Raw genomic sequence first — 13209 nt, 5'->3', positions numbered from 1 at the left:
CAGAGGTATCGACCGACGGGGGGGTTTTCCTTATCCTCAGCTGGAAGGGGAAAGGTAGATAAAAACCTCTGAGGAATTTTACAATTTTTATCAGGGATTAACCAAGCCTCCCTGGCAAGGGAGTTTAACTCCTTAGACACCGGAGAAGTAGCTGAACTCTTGGGTCTTACATTAAAGTATAACTCTTCATCTGGTTCCGCCTCCTGGTCCGGTATGTGAAGGACCTCACTTATGGAAAAAGTTAGGGCCTCCACTCCAGGGAATAGAGAGCTGTCCTCGTCCATATCATCATCATCCACATCTGGATGATCAGAACCAGAATCGGACTGTAAAACCTGTGGCAGTGAGCGTTTGTGTGAAGTCACCACAGGGGGCTGCGAAGCCTTCCTGGAATCTGCTGCCTTAGCTACACAATCAATTGAGTGTTTTAACACCTGTCTATTCCGTTTAGCAGCAGCTGGCTCAGACTTGACATTGTGAATCATGCTCTTAAAGCTGTCCAACCAGTCAGGTGCCTGTGAGCTGGGCCCTTGAGAAGACAAGGAACACTGCTCACACATGAGAGACCCCGCTGAGATGGGGCAGAATTACAAGCAGCAAACATAACCAAGTCTTCAGACATAATACAGCAAATAACAGTGCAGCCCTTTGCCCAACGCCCCACACAGACCCTAGAGAGCCCTTTGGAGTGACACTGATGAGCGGACCCAGCACACAGAACACAGCAGCACAATGTGTGAAAAACAGTGTATGTAAAATCAGTGCAGCGGTTTACCGCTGGCTTGCTCCCCCCTATGACCCCCTGGTACCAGTTCAGACAGTCTGTAACAGCGTGAGTCCTGGAAGAGCAGCGCCTTCCCGCCACTGGTCCCGCTCCGGGAAGCCCCACTCTTTGCAATGGCGCACAGTCCCTGATAAGATTACACTGGCTACAAGCGTAAAACACCATGTAAACGTCCTTTACAGTACACACAAAGCCTTAGCTGACAGTGAGCACTGTGGGGCAATAGCACCACCTCAGGAACTAAGTGTCCTGTCAGCTGGGATTATGAACCATTAGCTCTCAGGAGGTTGGTTCGGTCCCCCCTCTAAATCCCACGAAGCAGTCTGTCTGCCAAGCAGAGCTACCTGTATGCAATATATACGTTATGGTAAGAACGTACCGTTGATAACGATATTTCTCCTAAGTCCACAGGTTTCACTGGATAACAATGGGATACGATGGAGCGACAGCGGATTGGCACCAAACGATCACAAGCTTTCAGACCTCCCAGGATGCAACGGGCCCGTCCATATATCCCCGCCCACTAGCTCAGGCAAATCAGTTGGATTCCAAAGCATCTAGGCAGGAGCATTATGTAGAGCCCTAATCAGGCGAGAAGAACACACATGCACACCCTTCCGTACAAGAAGGAAGAGGTGAGTAGCAAGATCATCAAATCAGGTGCGTCAGGGTGGGATCCCTGTTGAACCTGTGGACTTAGGAGAAATACCGTTATCAATGGTAAGTTCTTACCATAATGTATATTTCTCTGGCAGGGTCCACAGGTTATCCACAGGATAACAATGGGATTTCCCAAAGCAATTTTAGTGGTGGGGACGCTCCTGATTGGACAGGAGAACCTTACGCCCGAATTCAGCATCATGAGAGGCAAAAATAGCCAAGCATAATGTCTAATGAATGTGTTAATGGAAGACTATGTGGCTGCCTTACATATCTGTTCTACTGAAGCACCATGTTGTGTTGCCTATGAAGGACCTACCTTACAAGTAGAGTGAACAGAGACATTAGCCAGAACAGGGAGATCCGCTTGAGAATCTGCTTCCGAAATCGTCATTCGAAGCCCTCTAGCCAGCGTCTATTTATTAGCAAGCCTTCCTCTCTTGTGAATTCCTTAGAAAATGAAGAGCGAATCTGTCTTTCTGATGGCACTGGTGCGAACCACGTAGATCCTTAATGCTCGGACTACGTCCCGTGACGCATCTCCCGCAGAAAGTCCCGATACCTGAGAAAACTGGGACTACAATTTCTTCATTAAGGTGGAATTTAGACACCACCTTAGGAAGATACCCAGACTTAGGGGGTCATTCAGAGTTGATCGCTAGCGGTTTTCATTCTCAGCGCACCGATCAGGCAAAAAAACTGCACTTCTGCGCACGCGACGTACTTTCACAACAGCCGATGCAGTTTCACACAAGGTGACAGGAAGTGGGTGTTTCTGGGAGGTAACTGACCGTTTTCGGGGAGTGTGTGTAAAAACGCAGGCGTGTCAGATATAAACGCAGGTGTGCCTGGGAAAACGCAGGCGTGGCTTGCCGAACGCAGAGCGTGTTCGTGACGTCAAAACAGGAACTAAACAGTCTGAAGTGATCGCAAGCTAGGAGTAGGTCTCGAGCTGCTCAGAAACTGCACAATCTTTTTTTGTAGCAGCGCCGCGATCCTTTCTTTCGCACTTCTGCTAAGCTAAGATACACTCCCAGAGGGCGGCGGCTTAGCGTTCACACGGCTGCTAAAAGCAGCTAGCAAACAAACAACTCAGAATGAGGGCCCTAGTTCTGAGAACTGCTTTATGTGGATAAAAAAAAAAATCAGAAAAAGAGAACATGACAGCGCTCCTAAATCTGACACTCTTCTAGCTGATGCATAGTCAGTAGAAAGAAAACTTTAGCTGTCAACCATTTAAGATCCACTTTATTAAGTGGTTCAAACGTAGCAACTTGAAGGGCTTTGAGGACTAGACTTAAGTCCCAAGGCACTGTAGGAGGAACAAAAGAAGGTTGAATGCTCAGCATTCCCTGGAAAAAGTACGCACATCCTGTAAATTTGCAATTTTCTTTTGGAACCATACAGTCAATGCTGATACTTGTACTCTCAAGGAAGCCACCTTCAAACCCTTATCCATTCCCGCCTGAAGGAAATCTAAAACCCTGGAAACTTGAAAAGATTTCAGGTCCATATTTCTTTCACTGCACCATGAATATAGGCCTACCATATTCGGTGATAAATGCGAGCTGAGGAGGGTTTCCTCGCTCTGAGCATTGTTTGAATTACCTGTAGCGAGAATCCTCTTGACTTCAGGACAGAGGTTTCAAGAGCCACGCCATCACCGATAGTCGATCCAGATGCCTGTGATAACAAGGACCCTGCATTAGTAGATCTGGACGTTGAGTTAGCAGAAGTGGAGCATCCATCGACATTCTCTGCATATCTGTGTACCAATGCCTTCTGGGCCAAGCCGGAGCTATTAGAATCACGGCACCCTTTGCTTCTTTTATTTTCCTCACCACCCTGGTAGCAGGATGATCGGAGGAAGTAGATACGCCAGATGAAAATCCCATTTCACTGACAAGGCGTCCACAAAGATCGCTCCGGGATCCTTTGTTCTTGCCCCGGTAAGCGGGTACTGTGTTGTTCAGACGGGACGCCATGAGATCTCTCTCTGGCAACCCCACTTGTCTACCAGAGTCTGAAAGACTTCCGAGTGTAGAACCCATTCGCTTGCTTGAATGGCATGTCGACTGAGAAAGTCCGCTTCCCAGTTTAGGACTCCCGGAACGAATATTGCGGACAATGCTGGAAGATGCAGTTCTGCCCACTTTAGTATGTGACTTACCTCCTTCATTGCTGTTTGGCTGCGCGTTCCTCCCTGATGGTTGAGGTACGCCCCTGCCGTTAAATTGTCCGAGCGGATCTGGACTGGTCTTCCTTAAAGAGTGTCCTTTGCCTGAATTATTGCCATGTATATGGCCCGAAGTTCAAACAGGTTTATTGGCAGGCAACTTTCTTCTGTGGTCCATTGTCTCTGGAACCATAATCTTCCGGACACTGCTCCCCAGCCCTGAAGACTGGCATCTGTCATCAGGATCCCCCATCTGATATCCAAAAAGGTTCTCCCTTTGTCTAGATGGGTTGTCTGTAGCCACCAGGCTGATGACTTTCTTACCTTGTGTGAAAGTACCATAGTCTGTTTCTTTATTGTCTGATGTATTCCATTCCATCTGGCCAGAATCAGACGCTGCCGAGGTCTTGAGTGGAATTGTTCATACTCCACCATGTCGATTGTTGACACCATCCAACCCATCAGTCGCATAGCTGCGTGGATTGATAATGTTTTACTGTGTAACAACTCCTGAGTACTTGACTGTACCTTGGATATCTTGTTCCGAGGTAATCAATTTTCTGCAGACTTGAATTCAGTATAGCCCCACCGTGAGTCATCCGTTGTGATGGAACCAGAGATGACTTTGCCCAATTTATGAACCACCCGTGCCTTTGCAGACAAGTCACTGTCTGTTGGAGATGGCACAAAAGCTTTACCTGTGATTGTGCCAGGATAAAAAAGGTGGTCGAGGTATGGCAATTTTCTTATCCCATTCTTGCGTAGATAAGCTGCCATAATCATCATAATTTCGGTACATACTCTGGGGGCTAATGGTTGGAACTGAAAATATTGCTGGAGGATGGTGAACCCTGAGATAACACTGATGGAACAGTGCTATAGGAACCTGTAGGTAAGCATCCTGACTATCCAGGGATACCATGTAATCTCATGGCTCCATGCAAAAACTATGGAGCGCAACGTCTCCATGTGAACCGTAGTACCCAAACTTATCTGTTTAGGATTTTGAGAATGGGGTGAAAAGATCCTTCTGAATCCAAACACGTTTGGAGTAAAAACCCCTGTCCCTATTGTGCAAAAGCAATTTCTGAACTGCTTCTTGCAAACCCCTGTCCTTCGCCTCTACCCGAGATGGACTGGAACAGAAAAACCTTAGAGGAGGATGCTTTTAGAAGGGTAAGCATAACCTAGAGATACCGCTTCTTGCACCCAGGCATCTGTGTGTAGACTGCTACCAGATCTGTGCAAACTGAAGAAGTCAGCCCCATATCCTTTTGGTGTCCCCCAAAAGGAGGCCCGCACCATCATGCTGATGGCTTATCCACTGGTTTGGAAGCTGGCCCTTTGGTTGCCTTTGCTTATTTGCCTTACCAAACTTATTGTATTGGGGCTGTTACGTTCCTTTATGACCGACAAGGCTGCAACCGGACACCTAGGTTTGGGGTTATATGTGGCAGGAAACGGGACCTTCTTTGAGTCTGTTTCTGACTCCAGAATATCTGTTAACTCCTTCCCAAACAAAAACTTTCAGCCAAAGACAAAGTTTCCAGAACCTTCTTTGATTCTGAATCAGCTTTCCATGTATGTAAGCATAACTGCTCTGCGAGCAGCTATTGTTAATACTGATGCCCTAGAACATTAGTGTCCATATGAGCTATATGGGATTCTTGCTACCTTGCAGGCGCTGAAAACCTGTCTTCCAGTACCTCAGCCCAGTGTACCTACAGCATCTGGTATTCTAAGGTGGTCTCCCATCCAAGAACTAACCAGGCCCAACACTGCTTAGCTTCCAAGATCTAGTGAGATTAGGCCTATCCAGTGTGGTGTGGCTGTAGATTGCAAGGTGAAGTCATGGCTGGCCTTATGACTGCCCCAGACAGAGATAATATGGTTTTTAGAAAACCATCCCTCTTTTGATGTTGACGGCAAAGGCCATATAGATTTTCGCTCTATCAATAATATGCGTATCTACTTAGGAGGCACTTCCTATTTTAAACAGTCCCCAGCTGGAAAAGGATATTTGGAATCCCATTTACTGGGAACCTATGGAGCCCTATTTTTTGGGATGTTTAAACCTAGGTACCTTATTTTTAACACAGGCTCTGCAGATCCTCGGAGGACAGAAAGGCCTTTACTGCTCTCATTATTTCACCTATATTCACTGAGCTGATACCCTCTACCTATTCTTTGTATGCCGAAGTAGAGTATGTAGAGCTTTCATCGTCTGATGAATCATCATGTGTAGCCTGTGCAGTTGATTTATTTACACTCGGTTTATCAGCTTGTTTTATTGGAGAAGCTGTTGGGGATACCGTAGGTAGAGAGCTGCATGTATGGGTTAATAGTGAACCCTATTCCTGGTATTGACGCTGTAGGAATTAACCTTTCAGCTATACTGGACAAGGTATGTGCAAACATCGCCCAAGGGGGATCTATCTGTACTTGACGTAGATCATGGATCTGCCTTGTATTATGCTAAAAAGCAAACCATTTTACACATAAACCATCCTGTATCAGATCAGAGAGGGTAACAGTTTTTGCAAGACAACATGATATTGAGTGTTGGTGTTACTGTAAGTGTACTCTCGTCACTTTTGCTGCTCTTAGACATGATAAAAAATCAGCACTTTCACAGTGTACTACACAATTTGTGACTGTAACCACTTTATCGTTCTAAAGTGATATCAATCTGATCCTTACCTATGCACCCGCATTGGGGATCAGAAGACCAACTGACGAACATATATAAAAGTCAGCAATCACACTAGCAGTCAGTCACATGTTATATATTAGTCATATGAGCACATAATCAACTACGAACACATTTCAAGGTATGTAGGAGTACATATTACTGAATTCTGTTTTATACAGATCTTAACGTATTCAGACGCAATGCGAAGAAAACCACAGTAATGTACACAGACTCATGCAATAGGCACTTAAATTTAACTATTCATACTGACAAAAGCAGATAGAAATTTAGTGCTGTATAACCCGTACTCAGTAGAGTGGGATACAGGGAGACTCACCTCACTTCCCAGATCGATCAATACGTTAGCGAACGCAGAGTGGATCCAGACGCTACTAGTGTACACCGCCACTCCGGGAACTTTTAGTGAACACAGACGCACTGTGCATACAGACGCACCAGCCATACAGATGCCTGTATTGCAACCGGGTCTCCTCGCGGTAGCGCTTAGTGAACACAGACGCAGCGGCCTATGCTGCGACCGAGACCCCTCGTGGTAGCGTCTGAGATGGAAGTGAAACAACAGTTCATGGCGGGATACTCGCGAAAACTGATCATGAACTGGGGGGAGGGGCGACCAGGAGAGCGTCTAACTCCCCACCGCTGACATCAACCCTAGGGATCGCAACCTCATACTATTCCTGGTGCTTTATGATCCCTAAGGCCTAGCGCTGGAGCAACCGTGGTGGCGGCGCGTCAGCTACTGTTTGGTAGTCTCCTTCCAATACAGTGCGGCTGTGTCTGTATTCCCCGACTACGGGGAACAGATGCCTTACCTTCTCCCCGTGCTCCGGCCACAGCCTGGTAACGTCTGCTGGACCTGCTAGTATATCCGACACAGATGCCCGCTGAGACAACACTGTACACATGGGTAAGCATTGTTGCGACCTGGCGGAGAGTTGTTGGAGCGACTCTTTCCAATATGCGTATAAGACACTGTTAAGAAAGATCACTCAAAAACATAGTAAGACTATCAAAATAAAATAAGAACGCTTAGGGCTGCCATAGAACAGCAGCCCTCTGACCATGGTCCGGCTCCTGCCGCACCAAACAAAAAACTGATTTGCCTGAGCCAGTGGGCGGGGATATATGGACGGGCCCGTTGCATCCTGGGAAGCTTGTGATCGTTTGTTGCCAATCCGCTGTCGCTCCATCATATCCCATTGTTATCCTGTGGATAACCTGTGGACCCTGCTGGAGAAAAACTAAATTAAAATTAAAAGAAAAATCTCTGGCGCTCCAGAGAAATGCACCTGGCTCCTTGGGCGCATTTTTCTAAACTGAGTCTGGTAGGAGGGGCATAGAGTGGAGGAGCCAGCACACACATACACACACTAAATGTTTTAAAGTGCCAGGCTCCAGTGGACCCGATCTATACCCCATGGTACTAATGTACAAGACCCCAGTATCCACTAGGACGTAAGAGAAATAAATGAAAACAATATGTGCCCTATTCAAACACACCTATCCTATATAATAAAAGGCTAATGCTGCTTGTCACCTAAATGGGGGAATTCAATTGTTTTGCACACCAGCAGCCACTAGATGGCACCCAACGGAGCAATTCAAGTGTTACTCCGTTCGGGGGCGCACAGGGCTGCCAGCACTGACATTACTATTATGTTGTTCCGTCAAACTAGTTAATTTACAATTCACAATCTGACTTAAATGAAGCCTCTACAGGCAATTCCTTAAGTGAATATTAAAGTGCTTATTCAGAGTCACATGCTATGCAAATATACACAAAACGGACATTGTTTTTTCTTCTGCGCACGCATCTCAGTCACACCGTGCATGTGTGCTGATTTTGTACATACAGGGTCGCAATACAGATTTGGACAGACTATATCAGAAAAATATGGGGTGGTCCCAGACGGTGACTGGGAGGATAGCTAAAAAAGACATAAGGAGACATTGTGGTCTACTTACTAACACTTGGTAAGAGAGAAAGTGGACAAAGTACCAGTCAATCAGCTCCTAACTGCCATGTTATAGGCTGTGTTTGAAAAATGACAGGAGCTGGTTGGTTGGCACTTTATCTCCATCCACTTATTTCCATCTAAGACTTTTTAAATAGACCCCTATATCTCTGTCCACTTTATCTCTCTCCAAGGCTTAGTAAATAGACCCCACTATGTGTTATTGGTAGTTGGTGTTGCTGAAATCAGTTGCACACAAAGATAATGAAGCATTCACACAGGATGCCATATTCAGTTGGAGAGACTGCTCCTGCCACAGCGCTGGTGCAGGTTTTGATGGTCGCGGTCTCCCTCTGAATAAGGGTGTGGTAAAATAGACAGTGTCTAGTTAGACAGTCAACAGAGCACATTAGATAGTACAAAAGGTCAACATGGTCAAAAGGTAGACAATTTTTTTTAGCATTTTTGGGGTTCGTATGGATAGTCATGTCATCTGGGACACCTAATTGTAAAAAGGCATCTGCTCGCTGCGCTCGCCACAAGGTTTATAGCCAACTCTATGCCGACATGGATAGAGAGGGTATGAAAAAATCTAAAAACATATAAAATTTATTTAAAAAAAAACCTGTCTACCTTTTTTATGTCAACCATTTTCATGGGGGGGGGGGGGGAGAGAAGCTGGTAACTGTGTCCAGAAAGAGAGTGGAGCTGCTAATATTATCAATAACAGCATGATACTGGATGCTGTGTCTTTGTTTTCAGCACTGTTCTGTTTTCTTTTGTTTGTTTTTTTTAATACTGGCTTATAGTGGTTTTTATACATTTGATGTTTATTTTTGCCTGTCCCCATTATTAATATGCGATAAAACTTAGTACATCTCTCCCATAATGCGGAAAGGAAAGGAAGAGGGGGAAGCGGCCCTCCGATATTCATTGAAAACTGTTCGGTGGCCCCCCCATCTTAAATAATTTCCCACCCCTGGTCTAACTAGTCACTATCTATCATCTGGATACCCTGAGTAAGGCCTAAATGGCAATGTATTATTATGTTAGGTAATAATATTTTTATAGCAGGGAGCTTATGAATACATCCTATTCCAAGATTTTTTTTTTTTTTTTTTTATTGACAGTGGCAGGCTTTTATTCCTCACATTAAGAGCTTATGCTCACTGTTAACTCTGAATGAAGAACAGAGCAAGGCTCTATTTTATGCACAATGAAGTTTAATACATGGGAAAATGTGAGAATGGAAACAAGAAGTTTCCATAGGGACCAATACTTGATTTTCCCTTCAGTTTAAACGATGTACAGTATGTGCACTCTATGGGAAAATCAACTTTCAAAAGGGCTGCAATTTGTCATTCTCCTTTACTGGAGTGTTGCATGCATGAAAAGAATGTAAACAAATCTGTATGTTATCTTTTATACTTCTGTATAAGTACATTTATGTAGGAAGCTGCAACTCCAGCAACAGCAGACACAGCAATGTCCACCTCTGAACCAGGCCCTAAATAAGCAACTACAGTAGTGGCATTACTGCTTACATATGACTACAAAGAGAAACATCTAGTAACGTCTTACACCCCAGGGCCAGATTGACAGTGGGGTGGATAGGACTATAGCCTCAAGCCTCCACATAAAAACAGGACCGTCATCATGACGGGATGCGGTTAATTTACATACAATCAAAATCCTGACGGTCAAAATCCTGACAACCATTGACAGACGGTCAAAATGCTGATAAGTTCAAAATCCCAACATGGTCAAAATACCGACTTTTAAAATACAGACAAGGTCAAAATAGCAACATTTAAAATGTCGACAGATCAAAAAGTCAACATGATTTTTTCATTGAAACCAACTTGTCCATACTTTACCATCCCAGTGGACCTGGAGGGGGACTATAATAGTGTGCCGAGCGCAGTGTGCGAGCCATGCAAGTGGATGCGGTATCCATGCTGACCTATGTCAACATACACAAAAAAAAAGAAAAACTTGTGTTGACTTTTTGACCTGTCGACATTTTAAATGTCTGTATTTTGACCTTGTCTGTATTTTAAATGTCAGTATTTTGACCTTGTCGGTATTTTAAATGTCGGGATTTTGACCATCAGTCAATTGTTGTCGGGATTTTGATTGTAGGTATTTCATACTAAACCCATCATGGCAGCATTATGATCACACAGTCGTCCATAAATCATGTTTTCAAATTATATTTGTATTTTTCTCACAAAATTATACAATTCTTATACTTTTATGTACTTAGGGTGACTTTAGGGTTGATGGTGTAGGGAGTGGACATGCCCACATTGCACTGGCCATAGCTCAGCCTCTTTTTACAATAGGCCCTTGAACATTTCCAGCCCCAGGTCAACAGTATGTGGCCATTCATTTGGCCCCGTTTCAACCTCTGTGATAGCGCTGATCAGATCAGGACTGCTGAAGCCTGTTCTTTCCATTCAGCCTGTGTTTGCACCTTGCTCTTTTACATTATAATGTGATGTTACAACAATAGAGGATTCTAAAATTTTTATTTTCAATTGTATGAATATTTAATACTGAAATAGGATGTGAAATTTTTTGTAGGAAATGTAATAAATCAAATGTCTTATTAAGGTGAGCTATTAAATGACCTCAGTTACTCCTTAATGTATCACTTATTTTGGTTTATGCCAAGGGATTTCCTTTATTTTTCCATAAGACATGTTTCCTTTGAGGACCACGATTCAGGACACTTATGAGGTATGAGAGTATGGACCATATATCCAAAGTGTCTCCAAAGAAGCATTGTTTTGCCTTAATTCCTATATCTATACTTTTCACATACTTACCCTATTGTAAATAAATATTAATAATACTTAAATATAGAAACATAGCTTTTAAGAGGAAATGTTTTTTTATATAATATGTCTTGTTCGCAGTGATGAACAAAGTGAAAATGCTGGAGGAAGGGGTGGCAGACAGAATTCAGATGCTGCTGAGATCAGAGATGCCGCCGGTTCAGTTCAAGCTCCTGGGGACTTTAAGAATGCTGACTGATGGCCAAGGTATAGCAAGAAGACAGTCACACTGCATATATTTGTGTTGGAAAACATCAAAACCACAACAAAATAATAAATTCTATGATATATATGTGTGTGTGTGTATATATATATATATATATATATATATCCATAGAAACAGCCCGGCACTCCGCTGTCCCCGTAGGGGTATCGCTCTGGTGCCCTCCTAGGGGTATGGTAGCCCCAATATGCAGAGGAGAAGGTAGTGGCAGCACTCAGAGTCTTTCACAATAGGGTAAATCAAAGCAAATAGTGCATTTATTGACAATAAATGCACTATTTGGTTTGATTTACCATATTGTGAAAGACTCTGAGTGCCGCCACTACCTTCTCCTCTATATATATATATATATATATATATATATATATATATTTATGGTTTTAAAGCAATTTGGTGACATAAAAACATCAAATAGCAATTAAGAAAAAGTTCAAGTTGCAATTTTTTTTAAAACATCCCTAATTGTCAGTTTCATTCCAACTCATCTGTTAATTACTAAACATTGTTGGGACGGTGACATTTTTGGCAGTGTGCGTCTGCACACATCATTGAGCATTACGGTACCCCAACATGGCACATTTTCACGTGGACTTCTTTGGGGTAAAAAGGAAAGAGTGCAATGTTGTCGCCCGTGAGGTGCCAGCGTTCCGACCGATTATCCTACACAGTGCTTTCAGCTGAATTAACTCTGATGTTTTTAGAAAAAAATATTTAGTGACCAGCTGAATATTATAAATACTGCAAAAAACATTGTGATAAATAAGTGTATTAGAGTATGACTTGACAGAATGTATATTCATCTTTTACAATCATACAGCTCATCAGCATAGTTATGATTTTTTGTGCAGTCTCATTTTAATTTGCTATAACAGCATGATGAGCATCTCTTACATTTTGAAACGAGGTAATCCTTTTTTTAGAGGGTATAAATTAATAGAAAACAGCCAGGAATAAAGTTCCAGTAGGAAAAATTTTCTTAGATGATTTATTGTAAAGTATGTCAAGAAGATACAGGTATAAAAAGACATCTAAGATGCTTATTAGTAAGTTATTTGTTTGGCACACTGCAAACAGTGGCTCTACATTGTTAGTTGGAACATTAGTTTACAGTATATCTATACAATCACTTTTTCTAAAGCGGAGCATAGGCCATACCATTACTGTATGTGGCAGATTATCTGCCAGATCTGGCTGGCTGGCATGAAAATCTGGAAATGGATGAGAGCAAATGACAATCCACCATTTGCTCCCAAACACTGAAAATGGACAAAATCTGTCATTCAGACAAATTGATTGAATATCTGTGTACTTGTACCTGCCCTATATACATTTTAATATGCCTGCGTAGATATATTTGTACATATTCAATAGGAATTAGTCCTTTAAATGAAAACTACATCTAAACAAACTTGAAATGTACACGTTTTCCCGTCTTATGAGCTTATCGGACAAAAACATTGAATTTTTTTTTATTGTTTTTACCAATGACTGCTATAATAAAAACACCACATTTTGCATTCTTCATACTGTATGTAAAGCGGACACGGCTAGGATTCTGGGTCAGGATTCCAAGCTATTGGACAGACTGGTGCAGTGGTGTGAAGCTAAGGACCACGTTGGTGTACGAGGAGAAGCAAATCGTCTCTTGGCATCACTCTTACGACACAGCAAGTCTCAAGTATGATATTAACTTCCAAATATAAGGAGGCCAAACAAACACTGAATTGTACAAATATGCCTGCATTATTGATGACATTTACTACCATTTGTTTACTGTAAACATATATTAAAGATACCCATAAAAAATATAGCTAGTCATTCATGTAGATTTAATTGAATTCTAACGTCATTTGTACAG

General features: G+C 42.9%; 1 protein-coding gene and 1 pseudogene across 3 annotated transcripts in view; one reads left to right on the top strand and one right to left on the bottom strand.

Annotated features, from left to right (window-relative positions):
- LOC135055109 (rap1 GTPase-GDP dissociation stimulator 1-A-like) overlaps positions 1-13209 on the top strand; it is a 222318-nt gene that overhangs the window by 171196 nt on the left and 37913 nt on the right. For all 3 annotated transcript variants that reach the window (XM_063958766.1, XM_063958765.1, XM_063958764.1), the window contains 2 exons: positions 11210-11335; positions 12890-13029. In XM_063958766.1, the coding sequence (XP_063814836.1) occupies positions 11210-11335; positions 12890-13029 (266 nt within the window). The remainder of the gene's footprint in view (positions 1-11209; positions 11336-12889; positions 13030-13209) is intronic.
- On the bottom strand, positions 5339-5457 carry LOC134896071 (5S ribosomal RNA; annotated as a pseudogene).

The sequence above is a fragment of the Pseudophryne corroboree genome, chromosome 3, assembly GCF_028390025.1.
Source record: "Pseudophryne corroboree isolate aPseCor3 chromosome 3, aPseCor3.hap2, whole genome shotgun sequence".
Taxonomy (NCBI): Eukaryota; Metazoa; Chordata; class Amphibia; order Anura; family Myobatrachidae; genus Pseudophryne; species Pseudophryne corroboree.
Note: the sequence above shows the minus strand (reverse complement) of the source record. Positions and strands in the feature narration are given on the sequence as shown.